At 38.8% G+C, this 26,739-nt stretch overlaps 1 protein-coding gene across 5 annotated transcripts in view; it reads right to left on the reverse strand.

Annotated features, from left to right (window-relative positions):
- The window catches only part of LOC127844102 (golgin subfamily A member 2-like), a 137,894-nt gene that overhangs the window by 80,812 nt on the left and 30,343 nt on the right, over positions 1–26,739 (reverse strand). For all 5 annotated transcript variants that reach the window (XR_008032563.1, XM_052374087.1, XM_052374091.1 and 2 more), the window contains exons 2-3: positions 24,577–24,854; positions 17,019–17,097 (exon numbers count right to left, since the gene is read on the reverse strand). Coding sequence is in view for 4 of the 5 variants with exons in the window: in XM_052374087.1 (XP_052230047.1) it covers positions 17,019–17,097; positions 24,577–24,854 (357 nt within the window). In the remaining variant the exon portion in view is untranslated. The remainder of the gene's footprint in view (positions 1–17,018; positions 17,098–24,576; positions 24,855–26,739) is intronic.

Genomic DNA, 26,739 nt, shown 5'->3' on the forward strand with positions numbered 1-26,739 from the left:
TAGGTCATGTCATCAGGACCAAGACACATGGACGGGATAGATATGATAGGTCATGGCATCAGGACCAAGACACATGGACAGAATAGATATGATAGGTCATGTCATCAGGACCAAGACACACGGATGGGATAGATATAATAGGTCATGTCATCAGGACCAAGACACACGGACATGATAGATATGATAGGTCATGTCATCAGGACCAAGACACACGGATGGGATAGATATGATAGGTCATGTAATCAGGACCAAGACACATGGACGGGATAGATATGATAGATCATGTCATCAGGACCAAGACACATGGACGGGATAGATATGATAGGTTATGTCATCAGTACCAAGACAGGCGGATGGGATAGATATGATAGGTCATGTCATCAGGACCAAGACACATGGACGGGATAGATATGATAGGTCATGTCATCAGGACCAAGACACATGGACAGGATAGATATGATAGGTCATGTCATCAGGACCAAGACACATGGACGGGATAGATATGATAGGTCATGTCATCAGGACCAAGACACTCAGATGGGATAGATATGATAGGTCATGTCATCAGGACCAAGACACATGGACAGGATAGATATGATAGGTCATGTCATCAGGACCAAAACACATGGACACGATAGATATGTAAGTCAAGTCATCAGGACCAAGACACATGGATGGGATAGATATGATAGGTCATGTAATCAGGACCAAGACACATGGACGGGATAGATATGATAGATCATGTCATCAGGACCAAGACACATGGACGGGATAGATATGATAGGTTATGTCATCAGGACCAAAACAGGCGGATGGGATAGATATGATAGGTCATGTCATCAGGACCAAGAAACATGGACGGGATAGATATGATAGGTCATGTCATTAGGACCAAGACACATGGACGGAATAGATATGATAGGTCATGTCAAAAGGACCAAGACACACGGACGGGATAGATATAATAGGTCAGGTCATCAGGACCAAGACACATGGACGGGATAGATATGATAGGTCATGTCATCAGGACCAAGACACATGGACGGGATAGATATGATAGGTCATGTCATCAGGACCAAGACACATGGACGGGATAGATATGATAGGTCATGGCATCAGGACCAAGACACATGGACGGAAAAGATATGATAGGTCATGTCATCAGGACCAAGACACACGGATGGGATAGATATGATAGGTCATGTCATCAGGACCAAGACACACGGATGGGATAGATATGATAGGTCATGTCATCAGGACCAAGACACATGGACGGGATAGATATGATAGGTCATGTCATCAGGACCAAGACTCATGGACGGGATAGATATGATAGGTCATGTCATCAGGACCAAGACACATGGACAGGATAGATATGATAGGTCATGTCATTAGGACCAAGACACACGGATGGGATAGATATGATAGGTCATGTCATCAGGACCAAGACACACGGATGGGATAGATATGATAGGTCATGTCATCAGGACCAAGACACACGTATGGGATAGATATGATAGGTCATGTCATCAGGACCAAGACACATGGACGGGATAGAAATGATAGGTCATGTCATCAGAACAGACACATGGACGGGATAGATATGATAGGTCATGTCGTCAGGACCAAGACACATGGACGGGATAGATATAATAGGTCATGGCATCAGGACCAAGACACATGGACGGGATAGATATGATAGGTCATGGCATCAGGACCAAGACACATGGACGGAATAGATATGATAGGTCATGTCATCAGGACCAAGACACATGAACGGGATAGATATGATAGGTCCTGTCATCATGACCAAGACACACGGACGGAATAGATATGATAGGTCATGTCATCAGGAGCAAGACACATGGACGGGATAGATATGATAGGTCATGTCATCAGGACCAAGACACACGGATGGGATAGATATAATAGGTCATGTCATCAGGACCAAGACACACGGACGGGATAGATATAATAGGTCCTGGCATCCGGACCAAGACGCACAGATGGGATAGATATGATAGGTCATGTCCTCAGGACCAAGACACACGGACGGAAAAGATATGATAGGTCATGTCATCAGGACCAAGACACATGGACAGGATAGATATGATAGGTCATGTCATCAGGACCAAGACACACGGACGGAATAGATATGATAGGTCATGTCATCAGGACCAAGACACACAGACAGGATAGATATGATAGGTCCTGTCATCAGGCCTAAGACACATTAACAGGATAGATATGATAGGTCATGTCATCAGGACCAAAACACACGGGTGGGATAGATATGATAGGTCCTGTCATCAGAACCGAGACACATGGACAGGATATATATGATAGGTTAAGTCATCAGGACAAAGACACATGGACAGGATAGATATGATAGGTCATGTCATCAGGACCAAGACACATAGACAGGATAGATATGATAGGTCATGTCATCAGGACCAAGACACATGGACGGGATAGATATGATAGGTCATGTCATCAGGACCAAGACACATGGACAGGATAGATATAATAGGTCATGTCATCAGGACCAAGACACACTGACACGATAGATATGATAGGTCATGTCATCAGGACCAAGACACATGGACAGGATAGATATGATAGGTCATGTCATCAGGACCAAGACACATGGACGGAATAGATATGATAGGTCATGTCATCAGGACCAAGACACATGGACAGGATTGATATAATAGGTCATGTCATCAGGACCAAGACACACGGATGGGATAGATATGATAGGTCATGTCATCAGGACCAAGACACATGGATGGGATAGATATAATAGGTCATGTCATCAGGACCAAGACACACGGATGGGATAGATATGATAGGTCATGTCATCAGGACCAATACACACGTATGGGATAGATATAATAGGTCATGTCATCAGGACCAAGACACACGGATGGGATAGATATGATAGGTCATGTCATCAGGACCAAGACACATTGACAGGATAGATATGATAGGTCATGTCATCAGGAAAAGACAAATGGACACGATAGATATGTAGGTCATGTCATCAGGACCAAGACACACGGATGGGATAGATATGATAGGTCATGTCATCAGGACCAAGACACATGGACGGGATAGATATGATAGATCATGTCATCAGGACCAAGACACATGGACGGGATAGATATGATAGGTCATGTCATAGGGACCAAGACAGGCGGATGGGATAGATATGATAGGTCATGTCATCAGGACCAAGAATATGGACGGGATAGATATGATAGGTCATGTCATCAGGACCAAGACACACGGACGGGATAGATATAATAGGTCATGGTCATCAGGACCAAGACACATGGATGGGATAGATATGATAGGTCATGTCATGAGGACCAAGACACATGGACGGGATAGATATGATAGGTCATGTCATCAGTACCAAGACACATGGATGGGATAGATATGATAGGTCATGTCATCAGGACCAAGACACACGGACACAATAGATATGATAGGTCATGTCATCAGGACCAAGACACATGGACGGGATAGATATGATAGGTCATGTCATCAGGACCAAGACACATGGACAGGATAGATATGATAGGTCATGGCATCAGGACCAAGACGCACGGACGGGATAGATATGATGGGTCATGTCATCAGGACCAAGACACATGGAAGGAATAGATATGATAGGTCATGTCATCAGGACCAAGACACATGGACGGGATAGATATGATAGGTCATGTCATCAGGACCAAGACACACGGATGGGATAGATATAATAGGTCATGTCATCAGGACCAAGACACATGGACAGGATAGATATGATAGGTCATGTCATCAGGACCAAGACACATGGATGGGATAGATATGATAGGTCATGTCATCAGGACCAAGACACACGGACACGATAGATATGATAGGTCATGTCATCAGGACCAAGACACATGGACGGGATAGATATGATAGGTCATGTCATCAGGACCAAGACACATGGACGGGATAGATATGATAGGTCATGTCATCAGGACCAAGACACATGGACAGGATAGATAATAGGTCATGGCATCAGGACCAAGACGCACGGACGGGATAGATATGATAGGTCATGTCATCAGGACCAAGACACATGGACGGAATAGATATGATAGGTCATGTCATCAGGACCAAGACACACCAACGGAATAGATATGATAGGTCATGTCATCAGGACCAAGACACACGGATGGGATAGATATGATAGGTCATGTCATCAGGACCAAGACACATGGACGGGATAGATATGATAGGTCATGTCATCAGGACCAAGACACATGGATGGGATAGATATGATAGGTCATGTCATCAGGACCAAGACACATGGACGGAATAGATATGATAGGTCATGTCATCAGGACCAAGACACACAGACGGGATAGATATAATAGGTCATGTTATCAGGACCAAGACACATGGACGGGATAGATATGATAGGTCATATGTCATCAGGACCAAGACACATGGACCGGATAGATATAATAGGTCATGGCATCAGGACCAAGACACAGGGACGGGATAGATATGATAGGTCATGTCATCAGGACAAAGACACATGAACGAGATAGATATGATAGGTCATGTCATCAGGACCAAGACACATGGACGGGATAGATATGATAGGTCATGTCATCAGGACCAAGACACATGGACGGGATAGATATAATAGGTCATGTCATCAGGACCAAGTCACACGGACGGGATAGATATGATAGGTCATGTCATCAGGACCAAGACACATGGACGGGATAGATATAATAGGTCATGTCATCAGGACCAAGACACACGGACGGGATAGATATGATAGGTCATGTCATCAGGACCAAGACACACGGACACGATAGATATGATAGGTCATGTCATCAGGACCAAGACACACGGACACGATAGATATGTAAGTCATGTCATCAGGACCAAGACACATGGACGGGATAGATATGATAGGTCATGTCATCAGGACCTAGACACACGGATGGGATAGATATGATAGGTCCTGTCATCAGGACCAATACACACGTATGGGATAGATATGATAGGTCATGTCATCAGGACCAAGACACATGGACGGGATAGATATGATAGGTCATGTCATCAGAACAGACACATGGACGGGATAGATATGATAGGTCATGTCGTCAGGACCAAGACACATGGACGGGATAGATATAATAGGTCATGGCATCAGGACCAAGACACATGGACGGGATAGATATGATAGGTCATGGCATCAGGACCAAGACACATGGACGGAATAGATATGATAGGTCATGACATCAGGACCAAGACACATGAACGGGTTAGATATGATAGGTCCTGTCATCATGACCAAGACACACGGACGGAATAGATATGATAGGTCATGTCATCAGGACCAAGACACACGGACACGATAGATATGATAGGTCATGTCATCAGGACCAAGACACATGGACGGGATAGATATAATAGGTCATGTCATCAGGACCAAGACACACGGACGGGATAGATATAATAGGTCCTGGCATCAGGACCAAGACGCACAGATGGGATAGATATGATAGGTCATGTCCTCAGGACCAAGACACACGGACGGAATAGATATGATAGGTCATGTCATCAGGACCAAGACACACAGACAGGATAGATATGATAGGTCCTGTCATCAGGCCCAAGACACATTAACAGGATAGATATGATAGGTCATGTCATCAGGACCAAAACACACGGGTGGGATAGATATGATAGGTCCTGTCATCAGAACCGAGACACATGGACAGGATATATATGATAGGTTAAGTCATCAGGACAAAGACACATGGACAGGATAGATATGATAGGTCATGTCATCAGGACCAAGACACACTGACACGATAGATATGATAGGTCATGTCATCAGGACCAAGACACACTGACACGATAGATATGATAGGTCATGTCATCAGGACCAAGACACATGGACGGAATAGATATGATAGGTCATGTCATCAGGACCAAGGCACATGGACGGAATAGATATGATAGGTCATGTCATCAGGACCAAGACACACGGATGGGATAGATATGATCAGGACCAAGACACATGGACAGGATAGATATGATAGGTCATGTCATCAGGACAAAGACACATGGACACGATAGATATGTAGGTCATGTCATCAGGACCAAGACACACGGATGGGATAGATATGATAGGTCATGTCATCAGGACCAAGACACATGGACTGGATAGATATGATAGATCATGTCATCAGGACCAAGACACATGGACGGGATAGATATGATAGGTCATGTCATAGGGACCAAGACAGGCGGATGGGATAGATATGATAGGTCATGTCATCAGGACCAAGAATATTGACGGGATAGATATGATAGGTCATGTCATCAGGACCAAGACACACGGACGGGATAGATATAATAGGTCATGGTCATCAGGACCAAGACACATGGATGGGATAGATATGATAGGTCATGTCATGAGGACCAAGACACATGGACGGGATAGATATGATAGGTCATGTCATCAGTACCAAGACACATGGATGGGATAGATATGATAGGTCATGTCATCAGGACCAAGACACATGGACGGGATAGATATGATAGGTCATGTCATCAGGACCAAGACACATGGATGGGATAGATATGATAGGTCATGTCATCAGGACCAAGACACACGGACACAATAGATATGATAGGTCATGTCATCAGGACCAAGACACATGGACAGGATAGATATGTTAGGTCATGTCATCAGGACCAAGACACACGGATGGGATAGATATGATAGGTCATGTCATCAGGACCAAGACACATGGACGGGATAGATATGATAGGTCATGTCATCAGGACCAAGACACATGGACGGGATAGATATAATAGGTCATGTCATCAGGCCCAAGACACATGGACGGGATAGATATGATAGGTCATGTCATCAGGACCAAGACACATGGACAGGATAGATATGATAGGTCATGGCATCAGGACCAAGACGCACGGACGGGATAGATATGATGGGTCATGTCATCAGGACCAAGACACATGGACGGAATAGATATGATAGGTCATGTCATCAGGACCAAGACACATGGACGGGATAGATATGATAGGTCATGTCATCAGGACCAAGACACACGGATGGGATAGATATAATAGGTCATGTCATCAGGACCAAGACACATGGACAGGATAGATATGATAGGTCATGTCATCAGGACCAAGACACATGGATGGGATAGATATGATAGGTCATTTCATCAGGACCAAGACACACGGACACGATAGATATGATAGGTCATGTCATCAGGACCAAGACACATGGACGGGATAGATATGTTAGGTCATGTCATCAGGACCAAGACACATGGACAGGATAGATAATAGGTCATGGCATCAGGACCAAGACGCACGGACGGGATAGATATGATAGGTCATGTCATCAGGACCAAGACACATGGACGGAATAGATATGATAGGTCATGTCATCAGGACAAAGACACATCGACGGAATAGATATGATAGGTCATGTCATCAGGACCAAGAAACATGGACGGGATAGATATGATAGGTCATGTCATCAGGACCAAGACACATGGACGGAATAGATATGATAGGTCATGTCATCAGGACCAAGACACATCGACGGGATAGATATGATAGGTCATGTCATCAGGACCAAGACACACGGATGGGATAGATATGATAGGTCATGTCATCAGGACCAAGACACATGGACGGGATAGATATGATAGGTCATGTCATCAGGACCAAGACACATGGACGGGATAGATATAATAGGTCATGTTATCAGGACCAAGACACATGGACGGAATAGATATGATAGGTCATGTCATCAGGACCAAGACACATGGACGGGATAGATATGATAGGTCATGTCATCAGGACCAAGACACATGAACGAGATAGATATAATAGGTCATGTCATCAGGACCAAGACACACGGACACGATAGATATGATAGGTCATGTTATCAGGACCACGACACATGGACACGATAGATATGATAGGTCATGTCATCAGGACCTTTTGACAAAATACTGCACGTTGAAAGTGCCCTTTTGACAAAATAGCCCCCTCAGCCCTTTTCAAATCCTAGCTGGAGCACTGCCTCCGTCATTTTTGTTTGTTTTTTTGTATGTTGATATGGTATGGGGTGAGGTTTTGTTAAATTGTGTATTTGTTTTAGACATATATCATACGTTGAAAGCGAGATATTGGTAACTGGGTTTTCCAACCATCACCAATTCCTCACTTAGTTTTAGAGATATGTCACCGTATTGGGTTTTTATATATTAGCGGTGGGTTGCTACAACTCCCCACGTTACAAAAACAACCCTGCAAAGAACCAAATATATTTCAAATATATATTTACAAGCGTTCACATCAAATAGCTGATCACATTCTGATCATGAATCTTATGGATAACAATGATTGCAAATACAACAAGGCTTTTGTCAAGCAATATGGTCCACTACCGGCTCCACCATTGTCAGAAATTCCACCATTTTCAGATTTTTTTTTTTTTTTTGCCATAGCAACCAGAATTTTTGACATAGGAACAAAATGAAATGACTATATAATGTCCATATTGCCATCAATCCATGATTCAAGTTTCATGAAAAAATATGAAGAACTTTTAAAGTAAACGCAGGATCCAGAAAACCACCATTTTCAGCAGTATTTCTAGTCTATTTGTTGCCATAGCAACCAGAATTTTTGACGTAGGAACAAAATGAAATGACGTGCATAATATTAAGAAGTTATAAAGTTATCGCAGGATCCAGAAAAATGTGACAGACTCACAGACACACAGACTCACAGAGCGAAAACCATAAGTCCCCTCTGGTGAAACCGGTAGGGGACAATAAATGGTTTACCAACAGATATTTGACAAAAGTAAAACAACATTAAAATAGCAATCTCAAAAAAAACAAAACAATATTATATCAAACTAAACACGCACATAAATAAGCAAAATGAAATACAAAATATGAAACAGTTACTTGTGAAAAGTAATTGTATGTATAAAATATGTAATAGTTACCTGCAAAGAACCAAATATATTTCAAATATATATTTATAAGCGTTCACGTCAAATAGCTGATCACCTACTGATTTAAAAATGCACCTTTTTATCATCTCCATGTCGAAAAGACACATTTGATTGGTTAACTCATTTAAAAATCAGCTATTTGATTGGTAAACAGTAAAATCAACTCAGAACTGGTTAAATAGGATGCACGAGTAATTTGTGAGTATAATTTAAAGTGAAACATGGGGATTTGAATTAGTTCTAATTATACTTGTGAGCGATTTGATCGTCTCGGAAGTACACCAATATGGCCAGGTGCTCACCTGTGCGGTGGTCTAGATACTCCTGATATTTCAGATTCTGAACTGGTACTGCAATTCATGTCAGATTCAGAGGAGATTTCATTTATCATAGGTAGGTTTTTCAATGGTAACATATTGTTTCGGTGTAACGTTTTAATTACCCCGAATTTGTCTTCTTTTTGCACCTTAAAAACAGGTATAATGGAGTCCAGTTGATCAATTATGCGATACACATGTTGGCTCCAAATATCTGAAAGCTTATGTTTCCCTTTCAATCCCATTTTTTTTATGAGGACTCTGTCTCCTAAAACAATTTTTATTTCCAGCACTTCACGGTCGTAGTAATATTTGGCTTTGTCACCACCACGTAAAGCTATCTTGTTAGCAATTTTATACGATTCCTGCAGATTTGTTTCAATCCGCCGCATATAGTCTGTTGGACAAGTGCCACTTACAGATTGCCCCTGCAGGCCTTATACTGCATATAAGGCTAGATGTGGCGTTCTACCGAACATGACCCTATACGGGGGAAAGCTCTTGGATTCATGTGCTGTACAATTATACACATGCACTAAGGAAGGAATGACTTATTTCCAGTCACTCTTCCTTTCATTGTGCAGCGTTCCAAGCATTTGAAGCAGGGTTTGGTTGAAACGCTCACATTGATTGTTGCCCTGCGGGTGGTAAGGTGTTGTGTGTGTTTGCCAGATGCATGCAATTTTACAGAGTTGTTGTATGACCTTTACCAGGAAATTTTGACCAGGATCACTGTGCAACTTTTCTGGAATCCATAATGCACAAAATAATTATGGAAAAGTGCATGTGCCGTGGTTCTGGGGGTTTGTTTTTTCGTCGGGATTGCCTGTGCATACTGAGAAAAATGGTCGGTAATAACCAGTACGTTTTCCAATCCTCCCTTAGACATTTCTTAGGAAAAATTATCGATGCACACTAATTCCATTGCGGAAGACGAGCAAATGTTAACTAAACCTGTTGCTCGTTGTGGTAGTTTTACGCCGGATGCAACGATTACATCCCTTCACCCACTGTGTGACATCTGTGACCATTCTTGGCCAATAAAATCGATCTCAAAAGAGACTCAATGTTGTTCGGTCACTACCTTGATGTCCAAGGTCATCATGTAAGGCCTTGAACATTGTAAATTATGCTGACTTAGGCAACACTAGTTGATTTTTGTCGGACTTTTGATAAAATTGGGTCAGATTCTTGCCCGTTTACCCAGTCTTCAGTTTTGATGACTGCAGTTTGACTATCATGTGTAATATCAGGCTGTATGAGTTCTGGCTGGGTCTCGGTATGAATTTCAAAAACAGCCTGAACAACATCCTGTTTTACAGACTGCTGCTCTGGTTGTTATTCATTGTGAACTATTAAGACGGCCTGAAACACTTGTTGTTGTACTTGCTGATAGTCTGGATTTGTATCAGAACTGCCTGCTAACACAGTCTGCTCAAAGGCCTGTCGTACAGAAAATTGTTCAAGGGTCAGTGTATTTTAACATGTATTCAGCCGTGATAGGGCGTCGGCTTCGATATTTAGTTTGCCAGACCTATACTGAATCTTAAAGTTGTAGTTTGCTAGGGCAGCTACCCACCTATGTCCACAAGCATCCAGTTTCGCAGTTGTCAATACATAGGTTAGTGGGTTATTGTCTGTGAAGACATCGAACGGGATACCATACAAGTAATCGTGGAATTTTTCAGTGACCGCCCATTTAAGAGCTAAAAATTCAAGTTTACTTGAATGGTAATTCCACTCGGATGTCTTCAGACTATGGCTCACAAATGCCACTACCCTGTCAACCACATCCTGATTTTGGTACAAAACTGCACCAAGCCCAAGGGCGGAGGCATCAGTGTGCACCTTGAACGATTTGGTGTAGTCAACATACGCTAACACAATTGTCGTGCTCAACTTCTCAATTAGAGTGTTAAATGTACGTTGCTGTGGTTCTCCCCACAGAAACTTGGATGTGACTATTTTCTTGGAATTTGATCCAGAACTGCCAAAAAGGAGATTGTTTAATGGGTGTGCAACCTGTGCGAAATGTTCAATGAAATTCCGGTAGTAACCAGCAAAACCCAAGATGTTCTGAACTTCTTTTACTGATTTAGGAACAGGCCACTTTATAATAGCTTCTGTTTTGGCAGAGTCAGTTTTTATACCATCTTTGGACACAACGTGACCAAGATAGCCAACCTCTTCTACCAAAAACTCACATTTGGAAGCTTCAGGTTATGAGCCGCTAAACCTTTAAACACAGCTTCCAGTCTTTCTATATGTGTTTCAAACGTGCGAGAAAACACAATTATGTCATCTAAATAGATGAGGCACTCCTTAAGGTTCAACTCCCCCATGCAACATTCTATCAACCTTTGAAAGGTGGCTGGGGCGTTGCAGAGGCCGAATTGCATCTGGGTGCACTGGCAGAAACCCAAGTTTCCCACTAGAAAAGCTGTTATCTCTTTGTCATTTTCGACCATCTCCACCTGCCAGTATCCGGATTTCAGGTCAAGTTCGATGTAGTACTTAGTCCCGGAAAGCAGGTGGAGAGTGTCGTCAATGTTGGGTATGGGATATGCATCTTTGTGCGTTTGTGAGTTTAATTTTATAGTCAATAGACAATCCCAGAAATTCACAACTCCCGAATTACTGCCCCTGAATCCTCGCGCGCGCCTCCAAAACGGTACTGAAGAAACTAGAGCTTTGTCACAGACGTGACGAATACCCCCACATGCCGCATCGACACATAATATTTTGCATGTCGTCTTCACAAAAAACAGCGGACACCATGCTCACTTTTTAAAACGCACTAAGTGACCCCTTGACCTAGTTTTTGACCCAGAAAGGCCCATGTTCTAACTTGGCCTTAAGATCATCTCCATAAAACTTCTGACCAAGTTTGGTGAAGATCGGATGTAAACTACTTGAATTAGAGAGCGGACACCATGCTGAATGTTAAAAAATGCACTAAGTGACCCCGTGACCTAGTTTTAGGCCCGGAATGGCCCATGTTCAAAATTGTCCTAGAGATCATTTAGATAAAACTTGTGACCAAGTTTGGTGAGGATTGGATGAAAACTACTTGAATTAGAGAGCGGACAACATGGTGAGGTTTAAAATGCACTTAGATACCCTGTGACCTAGTTTTTGACCCTGCATGACTCATATTCAAACTTGAACTAGACATCATCTAGATACGACTTCTGACCAAGTTTGGTGAAGATTGGATGAAAACTACTTGAATTAGAGAGCGGACAACATTGTGATGTTTATAAAGCCCTAAGTGAACCCGTGACCTTGTTTTTGACCCAGCATGACCCATATTCAAACTTGCCCTTGACATTATCAAAATCCAACTTCTGACCAATTTTGGTGAAGATTGGATAAAAACTACTTAAATTGGAGAGTGGACAACATGGTGAGGTTTAAAACACTAAAACACACTAAGTGACCCTGTGACCTAGTTTTTTACCCGGCATGGCCCATGTTCGAACTTGACCTACACATCATCTAGTTACAACTTCTGAACAAGTATGGTGAAGATCGGATTTAAATTACTTGAAATAGAGAGCAGACACCATGCTCAGTGTGTACAACGTACTAAGTGACCCGCTGACCTAGTTTTTGACCCGGCAAGGCCCATGTTTGAACTTGTTCTTAAGACCATCTAGATACAACTTCTGACCAGGTTTGGTGAAGATCGGATGAAAACTACTTGAATTAGAGAGCGGACAAAATGCTGAATGTTTAAAACACACTAAGTGACCCCGTGACCTAGTTTTTGACCCGGCAAGGCCCATGTTCGAACTTGGCCTTAAGATCATCTAGATACAACTTCTGACCAAGTTTGGGAAGATCGGATGAAAACTACTTGAATTAGAGAGCGGACAACATGCTGAATGTTCAAAACGCACTAAGTGACCCAGTGACCTAGTTTTTGACCCGACAAGGCCCATGTTCGAACTTGGCCTAGACATCATGTAGAGACAACTTCTGACCAAGTTTGGTAAAGATCGGATGAAAACTACTTGAATTAGAGAGCGGACACTTAATACGGACCGACCGACCGACAGACAAGCTCACTCCTATATACCCCCCTAAACTTCGTTTGTGGGGGTATAAAAAACAGGGACATATATGTTTGTATAGGTCCCTGAACAAAACAAGAAGGAAAAATGATTTGATTGAATATATTTGAAGATTTAAATAGTTTCTGTTATCGATCTGATAATCAAATAATAGTTTGTGTTTTTTTAAGATCAGTTATTATGTAATTAAGAGAAATAAGGTTCATCTGCATTCATTTAAAGTAATAAAACTCAGCATGAACAGGGACCTATTTGTAAAGGACCCTGGCAAGAATAAGGTCTTGATTGTCATTTAGCATGTTATTTAAAGGCGACAGGTGATATGTTATCTTAATTACGGTATCTACACATGTTCAGACATGTGGTGTCACGGGCATACCCATAAACGCTTTTAATCCACATTTGGGACATCGCCTCCCATTGAGCGGAAAATGTTTAGACAAACAAAATTATGTATTATTCAATAAAAACGTCGGCCTCAGTCTTTAATCTTACACGGTTTCTTATTGAGTATCTCTGGAATTATAGAAGTACGGCATTTTAAAAGAAATAATACAGGCTTAAACAAAGGCAGATATCTACTTTTCAATAAATTTTTCTACCTCGGTCTGAAATCTTTCAAAGTTTCCCCAATAAATATTTTCTGCACTATTTATGCTAAGATCACAACGTTTACTTCAGACTTTAGATATTTCTGTTAACTTTATAATTTTCATTGAATAATTTTATTCCATAAAGAAATCATTAATTTTATACAAAGGCATTACTGAAAGGTTTGCTTAAACAAGAGGCCCCAAAGGGCCCTGGGTCGCTCGCCTGTGAGACTTAGATGAAAAGAAACAAAGATTAAAACTCTTCAGCAAATTATTTTCAAATTATTGGTATGACAAGACTGACTTCAAAAATAAGGTGTTCCAAAGTATTCACAATAGGCCTATATAGAAAATTACCCCACCCACCCTGGCGGCCATGTTTAAAAAAATTATATATAAGGAAAATGCTTCTTACAAACATATAGAGAAACTGCCCAATCCCCTGGCGGCAATGTTTTTCCACTGATCACGACCATTTTAAAACTGACATCCGGCATATCAATAAAACCAATGTTTTGACCAAGTTTCATGATGATTGGCCAAAAAAATTGACTTATAGAGTGTTCACAGGCTTTTTCAGTCTATAAATATAAGGAAAATGACCCCTCCCCCCCCCTGGCGGTCATGTTACTAGATGGATCAAAACCATTTTTGAACTCGACCGTCATATGCAGGAAACAAGGGTTGTTAACGTTGTTTTGTGAAAAGAAAAGGTTTGCTGTTTCGGCAGATATATACATATATGCGTTATAAGTAGTTTTGTGTGTGTGTGTTTAAATTTTTTAAAATAGACATTTGTTACCTGTGCGACAAAGCTATTATTTTGGATAAAAGTAATATGAGGACAGTAATTTAATAATGAGCATCAGCAAAAGAAAATGGAAGTACATTTTTCAACAAATTGTTGCCCAACTTTGAGATCATGAGATAAGCATCTCAGCATCTTATAGGGGATGACTGTTTACAATCTGTTTAGCAAGAACACTTTTAGATACTGAAAACAAGTGTATTTATTCAAGAGATTGTGTGTTAATAAAATAGTTTTTGCATCATTAAATAAAATATGTTGAATTGTTATCATATATCAAAGTCAGTTATAAAAAAGTAAATAAGTATGAGAATATGTACAGCTACTAGAAATTCAATATTGATCTTCTTTTATAGTACAAAACATCACTTGATCTTTCTTATAGTTATAAATGTGTGCAAATATAGAAGTAAACACACAAAAGACATTGGAAAATGTATCATATCAAAACAACTATCCAACTATTTGTAATTTAAATGCACAAAAAATCTGTAGCATAAATACATTATTTTAGCAAAAACAAATGCCAGTCAACTTTTCTTCAAACAGTTGTTTGTGCTTCTTAAAACTTGTTGTTTTTTTACTACCAAATTGTTTACATTTCCGACAAAGTGTTTTTAAACAACTGGAACAATTTTAGGACTCACCTTGCATTGATATTTTCAATTGAAACAACAATAAAACCTGCTAAAATCACAAATCTTTCATAATCACACACAATCTAATGACTAACTGAAAATTCTAGGGGTAAACCATTTCAAGTTGTAATGTCTTATCTACCTTATGAATTGTTTCCATCTGACATCAAGACAAAGGTCTTTGATGAAAGTGCCCAGTTAATTGGGGTCAATTTCCAGGAGTGTTGCACAATTACCACCTGGCAACAATGCAAGCACAGGTATAAATGGTTTTTTGTAGAGAGTAGCCTAGGATAAGTGAATGAAAAGTCAAATAAGATTCATATGTAACACTTCTTGTTGAGTTATTGGTTTTACCACTATATTAAATTTCTGCAAAGATATAGATAACAATCAGCAGTAATGGCAATAATTAATTTGAGTAATGCAATAATTATAATTAGATATTTGAGTTGTGGTTAATGTTTCTGAATCCATTACCAGTATCATCATAATCATCATCATCATCATCATAACTAACTAAAGGATGGACGGTGCAATTTTAATATGCCCCTATAACCGCTGGTTCGGGGGCATAAAAAGCCTACGTAACTTGGGATCCATAGGAATTTAATTGAAATATTTTTAGTTGCCAATTTTGTAATTTTCTGTACCAACACTGGATATATTAAGTCTTGTCGCATTTTAGATGTTCCTGCTGATAGTGTACAACAAACCTTGAAGCATAATCATATAAATACACGATTAACAGTAGAGAAAATTTTTATGGTTCTAGTATTCTGTATAACACAGTTATGTCCCTTTAAATATTTCTTAACAATATGTAACCTAATTTTTTTTTTATGTAATTTAAATACAATAAATATACAAGCAAATTTGTTGAATTGGTATCCCCCGCCAATATGCTTCTGGACACAAAAGTGTTATATTTGAAACTTAAAAAAGCATTTTTTCAAGATACAAAGGGACATAACTCCGTTATTAACAGATGGTGTACAATGCCATTTGGCGTGCATCATCCTTTTATCGATATATATACTCATACCAAGTTTCAATGAAATCTGCCAAAGCACTTCCAAGATATGGCTCCAGACAAAAAAAAAGCATTTGTTCAAGATACAAAGGGCCATAACTCCGTTATTAACAGATGGTGTACATTGCTATTTGGCGTGCATCATCCTCTTATCCATATATATATACTCATACCAAGTTTTAATGAAATCTGCCACAGCACATCCAAGATATGGCTCCGGACGGCCAGAAAGACAGACGGAAAGACAGACGGAAAGACGGACAAAGCCAAAACAATATCCTTCCACCTATGGCGGGGTATAATAAAAATATAAAGATACTTATTTGAAAAAAAAAATCAAATTGGGAATGTATTAAACCATTTTGTTTCGGGAATGGGGCGGTTAAATGGATCTGTCTATATGCCAGGAAAAGGCCTGGTTAGCTAGTTGAAAACAGACATAAAACTTAGCATGGATGTATGAAATGTGATACTTGCCTCTGCCAAGATGCCGTTGATCTGTCGTGACAGTTGCTGCAAACTCTCTGTTGATGCTGTCGGTGTACATGCAGCTGCTCTATTTAATTTAAAGTGTAATGTTGTTGAGAGCAAGTTCTGAGCAATTAGCTTGAATGCTGCATTAGCACAGGTTGTTCTTGTACATACACCTTTTAGACTGTACATACATGTAACATATTCCGAGGACTCATGCTATGCTGTCTTCATGTGCACTTGCATTATACCCAACCTAGATTCTTTACTATTTTCAGATCTGTTGGGTTAGGTTATGATTACAAAATCAGGGATGGATAAATATAAAATTTCTCTTATTGTTCAGAATTCAGAGTACAAATTAATCTTCCACTTAATATGGGCTTTCTGAGTGATTTTACATATTTTGTTTTGTATAGCGCGCAGTTTTTCACCTCCAAATTTCAAATAAAAGTTTGTGCGCATTATACATTGATACAACGCTATCCTGGCTGCTAAGTTGCAAAAATCTCATTTCGTAATCGTAAATATTCATAAAAGCTGCCATTTTTTTATTCTAGAAAACTACACCCTATAATCTTACAGACTGAATGGGCCGTTGTTGAAACAACGAAAAGTCGGTAACGGCAGATATGAACGGGTAAGCATTAGTTCTTTACAATAAAATTAAATGTTTGAATACAGTATGCAAACATTTATTTGTCTGTGTTTGTGCACTTCTACATTGGCAGCTTACGCTGGACTGGTAAAGGTATTCGGTCTTTTTTGCAGGTAACCGTAGGTGTGAACAGGGACTACTTAAGCGTTTTCCACTTAAGTCCAGGTTTTTGGCATCTTGAGTGTTCATCACATTCACCCCTGTGTAGTGCAACAAACAATATACCAACTTGTCCAACATAATAGATTAACAGTTTTACGTCAATACTGACATATCTCAACAACTGTTGTCCTGTCTCCCATGCAGCACGAAGTTTGTGTTCATCATTCAAATTTAAAGCCCATGCTTTCCCCGAGGAAGAATGACATGATGTACATGAATTCTTATTTTCTCACATTTTACACGAAATGCAAGAGGAATGTTAATCTGTTGCTAGAAAATTACAAAATTGTCAGAAAAGTATAGTGCTAAGCAACCCATGCTCCTAATCATAATGAGGTTTCCTATTTTGAATGCTTAATTAAGCTCTCCAATGCCCCCCCCCCCCCCCACCCCATTATTGGATTGCGCAATAGTAAAATGGCGGCCATTTAAATATTTTTCTCTCCATTTTTGCATTAATAAAACAGCCCAATACATGGAGGCGCGCTATACATGGGAAAATATGGTAATCCAATAAGGTGCACAAATCTTTGTAAATCAATAACATAATGCATTCCTTTTTTTCTTTGTATTATTAATTATAATATTAATTTTATTAGCCGAGATGAAATTACATGTTGCTAAAACACACAGGGGCTCAACTTTATGTTAATCAATGATATCTTCTCACAAAAGAATAAAAATTACAGACTTTATTGGTTAATGTTAAAAAAGGTTTTGTTGCATGCTGTTTGAAGCAATATTTATCAAACTGGGAACAATTAAGATATTTCTTTGACAGAAATATAAAAACATTTTTGTAAAATAAATTAAACAACAGGACCAAAGGCCCATGGTCGCTCTCCTAAAGCCTTAAGTAACTGTTTTGAACAACTTTTGTAATGTTTCAAAAACAATTTTATAACTTGGCCAAGATACATGTATGATTAGAAAAAAATGTGAGAACATTTCATGATGATTGGGCAAAATAAGTGGCCTCTAGAGTGTTAAAAAGCTTTTCTTAAATTTGACCAAGTGACCTTTTTTTTAAACACCACTTGTCCAGTTTAAAATTCAAACCAGATATCATCTGGAAAATTTTTCCACACTTACATTCATCATTAAGTTCAAAGTGCTAAAGCCATTTACAAATGTAAGAGAAAATCTCTGCCTCATGGTGTTCTTTTTTTTTTCAATTGACTAGACACATATCTCGCTAGTTAGGTAGAATCATTAGAACAAACCTTAACTGAGAAAGTTTCATGAACCAACCAAATGGGTTCACAGGCTTTTTATGAAATATTACCTAATGAGCTAGGTTGCAACCCAACTTGACCCTGTTTCAATCTAGTCCAAGATGTCATTGGGACAAATCTCATGACAAAATCTTATTAAGATTGGTCAATAAATGTTGCCTCTAGACTGTTCACAAGCTTTTTCTTTAATTTAAGCAATTACAGGTAACATAGTTTTTGACCCCACATTTACCATTTTTTAACTTGGCCAAAATTGGTTGATCTATAGATGCAGATCAATTACTTCCCAGTTCTCAGTTGGGTTAGTCAAGTACCTGTTTATGAATGACATTAAAACATTAAATGGTGCTTCTAAAATCAAACAATAGCAGGGTGAACTGTTCAACTATGTGTTTTGCCCTTGTGTTTAAGCCAAGATCTTGGGAAATGCCTGCACATATATGGATTACTTTATTTATTTATATGTATATATCTATTTGAAATTATATTTCAGCCTATAAAATTGGTCTATAAAATACTTGATAGTTTACAGTCAGAAGTACTAAATTCTAATTAAGATTTTGGAGCAGGCTGATCTGTATAAGGTTTTAGAGATATGCAGAAGTTGCATGCACACATTCACCAGAATTTTCCAAAAAGAACAATGAGGGGTACATTTCTGCTTATTTGCAGGTCAGAGATATGGAACTTGGTCACTGACCTCACATAATGACCCCTAACACCTGTGCGAAGTTTTAATTGAATACCTGCAGTAGAAACAGTGATATGAAGTTGTTGCATGTTTACCTTGAACAGAGCATTATGTGGACGACAATGCAAACAAATGGGCTAGTAGTATAGATCTGGACTATTTTGTAGTCTATGTAAACATTGCACATGTGCAATTTAATATCACAAGGAACCATGCATGTTGTTCACTGAAAAGTGGACCAGGTTTTTGTCTTACAAGTTTGTGCCTATGGACATGCTGACCGACAGATTTTATCATCATTGTGATTTAAGGGCTCACACTGGCCTTCAGAAAATAATAGCCATCATTTTTTCCTTAAAGAAATAATAGCCAAAACAGACGCAGACTTTTCCGCAAAACGGTTCTGAAGGCAAAAAGAAAAAAAACAATGAATCTCAATTTATCTATGTTTTATTAAATGTATATCTACTGGATTTAAGTTATAATATATACTTAAAAACAAGCATAATATCAGTGTCATTTTCTTACAAAATATTATCATGACTTTACACTAAACAATACAACCAAGGTTGTGGGTGTGACTTAACAAACCAGACTTCAGTTACAGTTACATACAAAGTCATGTACATGTACTCATGAGGAATCCAGAAATGGGTCAGTGTTAATAAACTCTTCTTTTCTTAACACTGACCCATTTCTTAAATGCCAGGTTGTACTATTTACTTGAATACCAGACCATATCTCAAAATTGGTGACTGAATCAAGGATCGAAATTAAGTTCAAATACTCGCTAAATGAGAGATGATTTCGAAAATAGCAACAAAATTTTCAGATCCGAAAAGTTGCGTATCTGACAGTACGTTCACTTAATGTTGTTTGTATATTGATTTTCATCAGTGTCAGACATATTTGAGCAATGCAAACAAAATAATTACAAACAAGATGTGTTTGTGAAACACAATGTCCCCCTATATGACGTTTGACCTTGTAGGATGACCTTGACCTTGACCCTTCACCACTCAAAATGTGCAACTCCATGAGATACACATGCATTTCAAATATAAAATTGCTAGCTTCAATATTGCAGAAGTGACATTACATGAGCAATTTTGACCCATATATTTGACCTTGAAGGATGACCTTGACCTTGACCTTTCACCACTAAAAATGTGCAGCTCCATGAGATACACATGCATGCCAAATATCAAGTTGCTATCTTCAATATTGCAAAAGTATTCATAAAATTAGCGATTTGGGCCACATATATTTGACCTCTGACCTTGAAGGATGACCTTGACCTTGACCTTTCACCACTCAAAATGTGCAGCTCCATGAGATACACATGCATGCCAAATATCAAGTTGCTATCTTCAATATTGCAAAAGTACTCATAAAATGAGCGATTTTGGCCACATATATTTGACATCTGACCTTGAAGGCTGACCTTGACCTTGACCTTTCACCACTCAAATTGTGCAGCTCCATGAGATACACATGCATGCCAAATATCAAGTTGCTATCTTGAATATTGAAATACTGCAAAAGTGTACATTAAATGAGCGATTTTGACCCATATATTTGACCTTTGACCTTGAAGGATGACCTTGACCTTTCACCACTCAAAATGTGCAGCTCCATGAGATACATATGCATGCCAAATATCAAGTTCCTATCTTCAGTATTGCAAAAGTTATTGCAAATGTTAAAGTTGGCGCAAACCAACCAACAGACCCACCAACCAACAGACCAACAGACAGGGCAAAAACAATATGTAACAAGAGTTCCGCGGTCGGAGATGACCGCATTGAAGCCGGATTTTTGATTTAAATGACAGGAAAGTACCTTTCGTGTTTTTGTCAATGCAATACTTAAATTACTGAAATATTGTTCAAAGGTCAAAATGAAATGTAAGTACTTTTCAAGGCATGAGCAAACCTTGTGTTATGTTTTGAATGCATGCATATACATGAACAACAATAACATTTAAGGTCACAAATATGAACTTGAATTGACAATTAGGAAAGTTTGATCTCAATTTTTTTATTAGCAAATTAGTAACATATTTGAGATTCTAGGTCCAAGCATACCAAAGTTATAACAATTTTAACATTTTAACATTGAAGGTCACAGTGACCTTGACCTTCAAATGAATGACATTGAAATGAGCAGTGGTGATCTTCTAGTACTGGCCAACCTTTATGTCAAGTTTGAAGACTCTAGGTACAAGCATACCAAAGTTATAACATGGAATAAGAACTTTAACATTTTTACCTACCAAAGTTATAAGAACTTTAACATTTTTACATTCAAGGTCACAGTGACCTTGACCTTAGAATGAATGACCTTGAAATGACCAGTGGTCATCTAAGTGTGCTTGCAAACCTTCATGTCAAGTTTGAAGACTCTATGTCCAAGCATACCAAAGTTATAACAATTTTAACATTGAAATCATTATCACACATCAAGAAATGTTGAAGTAGACGACAAATAGAGGTAATTACGGATATAATTAGTTGATGGCGATTAAATAATTATTTCATCAAGTTTTTTCAACGTTATCTAATTGCAGTAAAAAAAAACGGCGTGAAAAATAAATACAGACGACAATATTCGCGGCTATTTTCAATAATGACGATTGAATAATAATTGGCGAAAAAATAACCAAGATCTAACAGTTGCTGATAATTGGTAAAGCACTGGGAGATTACAGAAGTTTTTCTGAAATATATCACTTCTGTTGGACACTGATTGAGAAAAACGCTCTAGGCCACGATGTTGCAGAAGTTAATAGACGCGTGTATGACAATAAACAGGGTCAAGTGTGTACACAGGTTATCTCGTAATAGATTTTTCCTGCTGGATGGCCTGATTTACACGCGGTTCGCACTCGCCATAAAACTTGTAGAGGCAAATTTTTTTGGTTGTAGGCTGATAAAATAATCGCCATTTTTTCTCAACAATTTAAGAAATAATAGTCAGTTGGATAAAATAATCGCCATTGGCGATAATGTCTAGCAGCAGCGTGAGCCCTGGATTTATTGTTGTGACTTTTACCTGATCTGACTAAGGTTTTCACAATTGAAATATAAAATATACTTGACTATGATAGAACATTCTAAAATAATACATTAATCACATATTGGACAACAATTACAAAACAAGAGGGCCTGAAAGGCCCAAAGTCGCTCACTTGAGATTCAAAGGAACTGACCTGTTCTGTGCAACCCAAGATGTCATAAGAACAAAATATTCTTACCAACTTTCATGACTAGTGAACACTCTGGCAGCCATGTTTTTTTACAGACCAAAACCATTTTCATACACATCCAAGATATCGTTTAAACAAATATTCTGACAAAGTTTCATAAAGATTCATGAAGCCATATAAGGAAAAATGCCCAGCCCTCTGGTGGCCATATTTTTCAAGCAACTGGAACCATTTCCGAACTTGTCCAAGATATCATAGGGACAAATCTTCTGACAATGTTTCATGATGATCGGACAATAATTATGGCTTCTAGAGTGTTAACAAGGTTTTAATATAGCTATATAAGGAAAAATGCCACGCCCCTTGGCGGCCATGTTTTTCCACCAACTGGAACCATTTTCGAACTTGTCAAAGATATCATTGGGACAAATCGTCTGACCAAGTTTCATGATTATCGGACCATGAATGTGGCCTCTAGAGTGTTAAGGTTTTACTCAAGCAATATATAGCCATATAAGGAGAAATGCCTCGTCCCCTGGTGGCCATGTTTTTAAAGCAACCAAAATCATTTTGGAACTCATCCAAGATATCATTGGGACAAATCTTCTGACCAAGTTTGATGAAGATCGGAAAATAAATGTGGCCTCTAGAGTGTTAACAATGTTTTACTATAGCCATATAGGGAAAAATGCCCCGCCACCTGGCGGCCATGTATTTCAACCAACCGGAATCATTTTTAAACCCGTCCAAGACATTGTTGGGATGTGAATCTTCTGACCTAGTTTAATGAAAATCGGGCAATAAATGTGGCCCCTATAGTGTTAACAAGATTTTATTATAGCCATATAAGGAAAAATGCCCCGCCCCTTGGCAGCCATGTTTTTCAAGCAAACACAACCATTTTAAAACTCATCCAAGATATCATTGAGACCAATCTTCTGGTCAAATTTTATGAAGATTGGACAATAAATGTGGTCTCTAGAGTGGTATAAATATAACAAGATTTTACTAAAGCCAAATATAGCTATATAAGGAAAAATGCCCCGCCCCCTGGTGGCCATGATTTTAAAGCAACCGAAACCATTTTCAATCTCATTCAAGATATTATTGGGACAAATCTTCTGACTAAGTTTCATATAGATCTGAAAATAAATGTGGCCTCTAGATGGATTTTACTATAGCCATATAAGGAAAAATGCCCCGCCCCCAGCGGCCATGTTTTTCAACCAACCGGCATCATTTTTTAACTTGTCCAAGATATTATTGGGATAAATCTTCTTACAAGGTTTCATGAAGATCGGACAATAAATGTGGCCTCTAGAGTGTTAACAAGATTTTACTATAGCCAAATATAGCCATATAAGGAAAAATGCCCCGCCCCTTGGCAGCCATGTTTTTCAAGCAAACGTAACCATTTTCGCACTCATCCAAGATATCAATGAGACCAATCTTCTGACCAAATTTCATGAAGATTGGACAATAAATGTGGCCTCTAGAGTGTTAACAAGGGAAATTTCGACGCCGCGCAACGGACGACAGACGACGGACAAAAGGCGATCACAAAGACTTACCATGAAAATGTTGTGCTCAGGTGAGCTAATAAATAATACCTATTGATGTACTCCTCAAATACTGCAACAGAATGGCTGTGATTTTGATCTGCCATGAAATCCTTTGTTATTTCTTCTTCCACATGTTCACTGTTTTTACCTGCATCCATTTTATGTTTTTCCATCTTGTAATCAGCTTTGCTTTGTTTGAAGTCAAGTGTAACAGGTTTTTCGGTTTCAATTACAGATCCATTGTTGTTGTTTTTTGCTATTCCAACTGAATCTGTGTTGTGGTCATTCGGTTGTTTACCTTTGTTAATCTTTTGAAATTGTTTAAGCTGAAACAATAAATAAGGTAAATTATTAATTCTAGAAAAACTACTATAAACAAGAGGGGTAACTATAGCCAAAAGCCCTTACCTGATTGATTATAGTGGAAAGCATACTAAGCAATTGGTGAGGTGGTTGTGGAAAACAAGTCTTTTGGCAGGAAACAAGAGTTTTAAGCTAACCAAACAAGATGTGTTTGTGAAACACAATGTCCCCCTATATGATGTTTGACCTTGTAGGATGACCTTGACCTTGTGAAGGATGACCTTGACCTTTCACCACTCAAAATGTGCAGCTCCATGAGATACACATGCATGCCAAATATCAAGTTGCTATCTTCAATATTGCAAAAGTATTCATAAAATAAGCGATTTGGGCCACATATATTTGACCTCTGACCTTGAAGGATGACCTTGACCTTGACCTTTCACCACTCAAAATGTGCAGCTCCATGTGATGCACATGCATGCCAAATATCAAGTTGCTATCTTCAATATTGCAGAAGTATTTATAAAATAAGGGATTTGGACCACATATATTTGACCTCTGACCTTGAAGGATGACCTTGACCTTGACATTTCACCACTCAAAATGTGCAGCTCCATGAGATACACATGCATGCCAAATATCAAGTTGCTATCTTCAATATTGCAAAAGTCTTCATAAAATGAGCGATTTTGGCCACATATATTTGACCTCTGACCTTGAAGGATGACCTTGACCTTTCACCACTCAAAATGTGCAGCTTTATGAGATACACATGCATGCCAAATATGAAGTTGCTATCTTCAATATAGCGCAAGTTATTGCAAAATGTTAAAGTTGGCGCAAACAGACCAACAGACAGACCAACAGACAGACAGACAGGGCAAAAACAATATGTCCCCCACTACTATAGTGGGGGACATAAAAAGAAAATGGCAATGATGGCCTTGAAGAGCTTACATGAGTTCAAGTGGTAAACATATTTTCTTGACCTGGTGAATTGTGTTTTACTTCATGTGAACCAGTTTTAAACTTAGACATGGCAAAGACAAAGCTTCAGACAAAGATTTATCTCAATTAGGTTACAAGTGATGCATCTAGAGTGTTAATAGGTTTTTTAATAAGCTTTCACAAGATTACCTTGCTTTTGACTCATATGACCAAAATTCAATCTCTACCTAAATACTGCCCAGATAAAAATTATTGCCAAAATTGAGTACATGTATTGAGACAAAACTTAGGTCTCCTCGCTTTTCCCAGCTTTCACCTGGTTACCTAGTTTTTGACAAAACTTGAGTAAGTTAGGAGATGGTTTAGATGTTTTCTAAATAACAAGATTGAATCAAATATGAGGCTTCTAAAGTGGTGTCAAGATTTGTCCTGGCGACAAAATTTGTAAATCTACTAGATCTAACTCTAATTATGCCTACATATTGTCAAAATAAAAATTCAGACCAATGTCCATCAAGAGTGAATCATAAATGTGCTGTGTAGAGTGGTGATAGGGTCTTTCTAAGATTTGATTTAAATATCTAGTTTTAACCCTACTTGATCCAAATTTGAGCTTTGGATTGATATTTAAAACAAGATGGCCTGAAAGGCCCAAAGTCACTCACCTGAGATACAAAAGAACTGACCTGTGAAGTGCAGATAACATTAGAACAAATATTCTCACCAAGTTTCATGAAGAGTGAACAATAAAAGTAACTTTTAGAGTGCTAATCATGCAGGTTTTACTATAACCATAAACATGTAAGGATAACTTCCCCACCCCTTGGTGACAATGTTTTTCAACAGAGCAGAACTTTTTCGAACACGTCCAAGATATCATTAAAACAAATGTTCTGACCAAGTTTCATGATGATTGGACAATAAATGTTACTTTTTAAGTGTTAACAAGTTTTTACT

Source organism: Dreissena polymorpha, chromosome 9, assembly GCF_020536995.1.
Source record: "Dreissena polymorpha isolate Duluth1 chromosome 9, UMN_Dpol_1.0, whole genome shotgun sequence".
NCBI classification, from domain to species: domain Eukaryota; kingdom Metazoa; phylum Mollusca; class Bivalvia; order Myida; family Dreissenidae; genus Dreissena; species Dreissena polymorpha.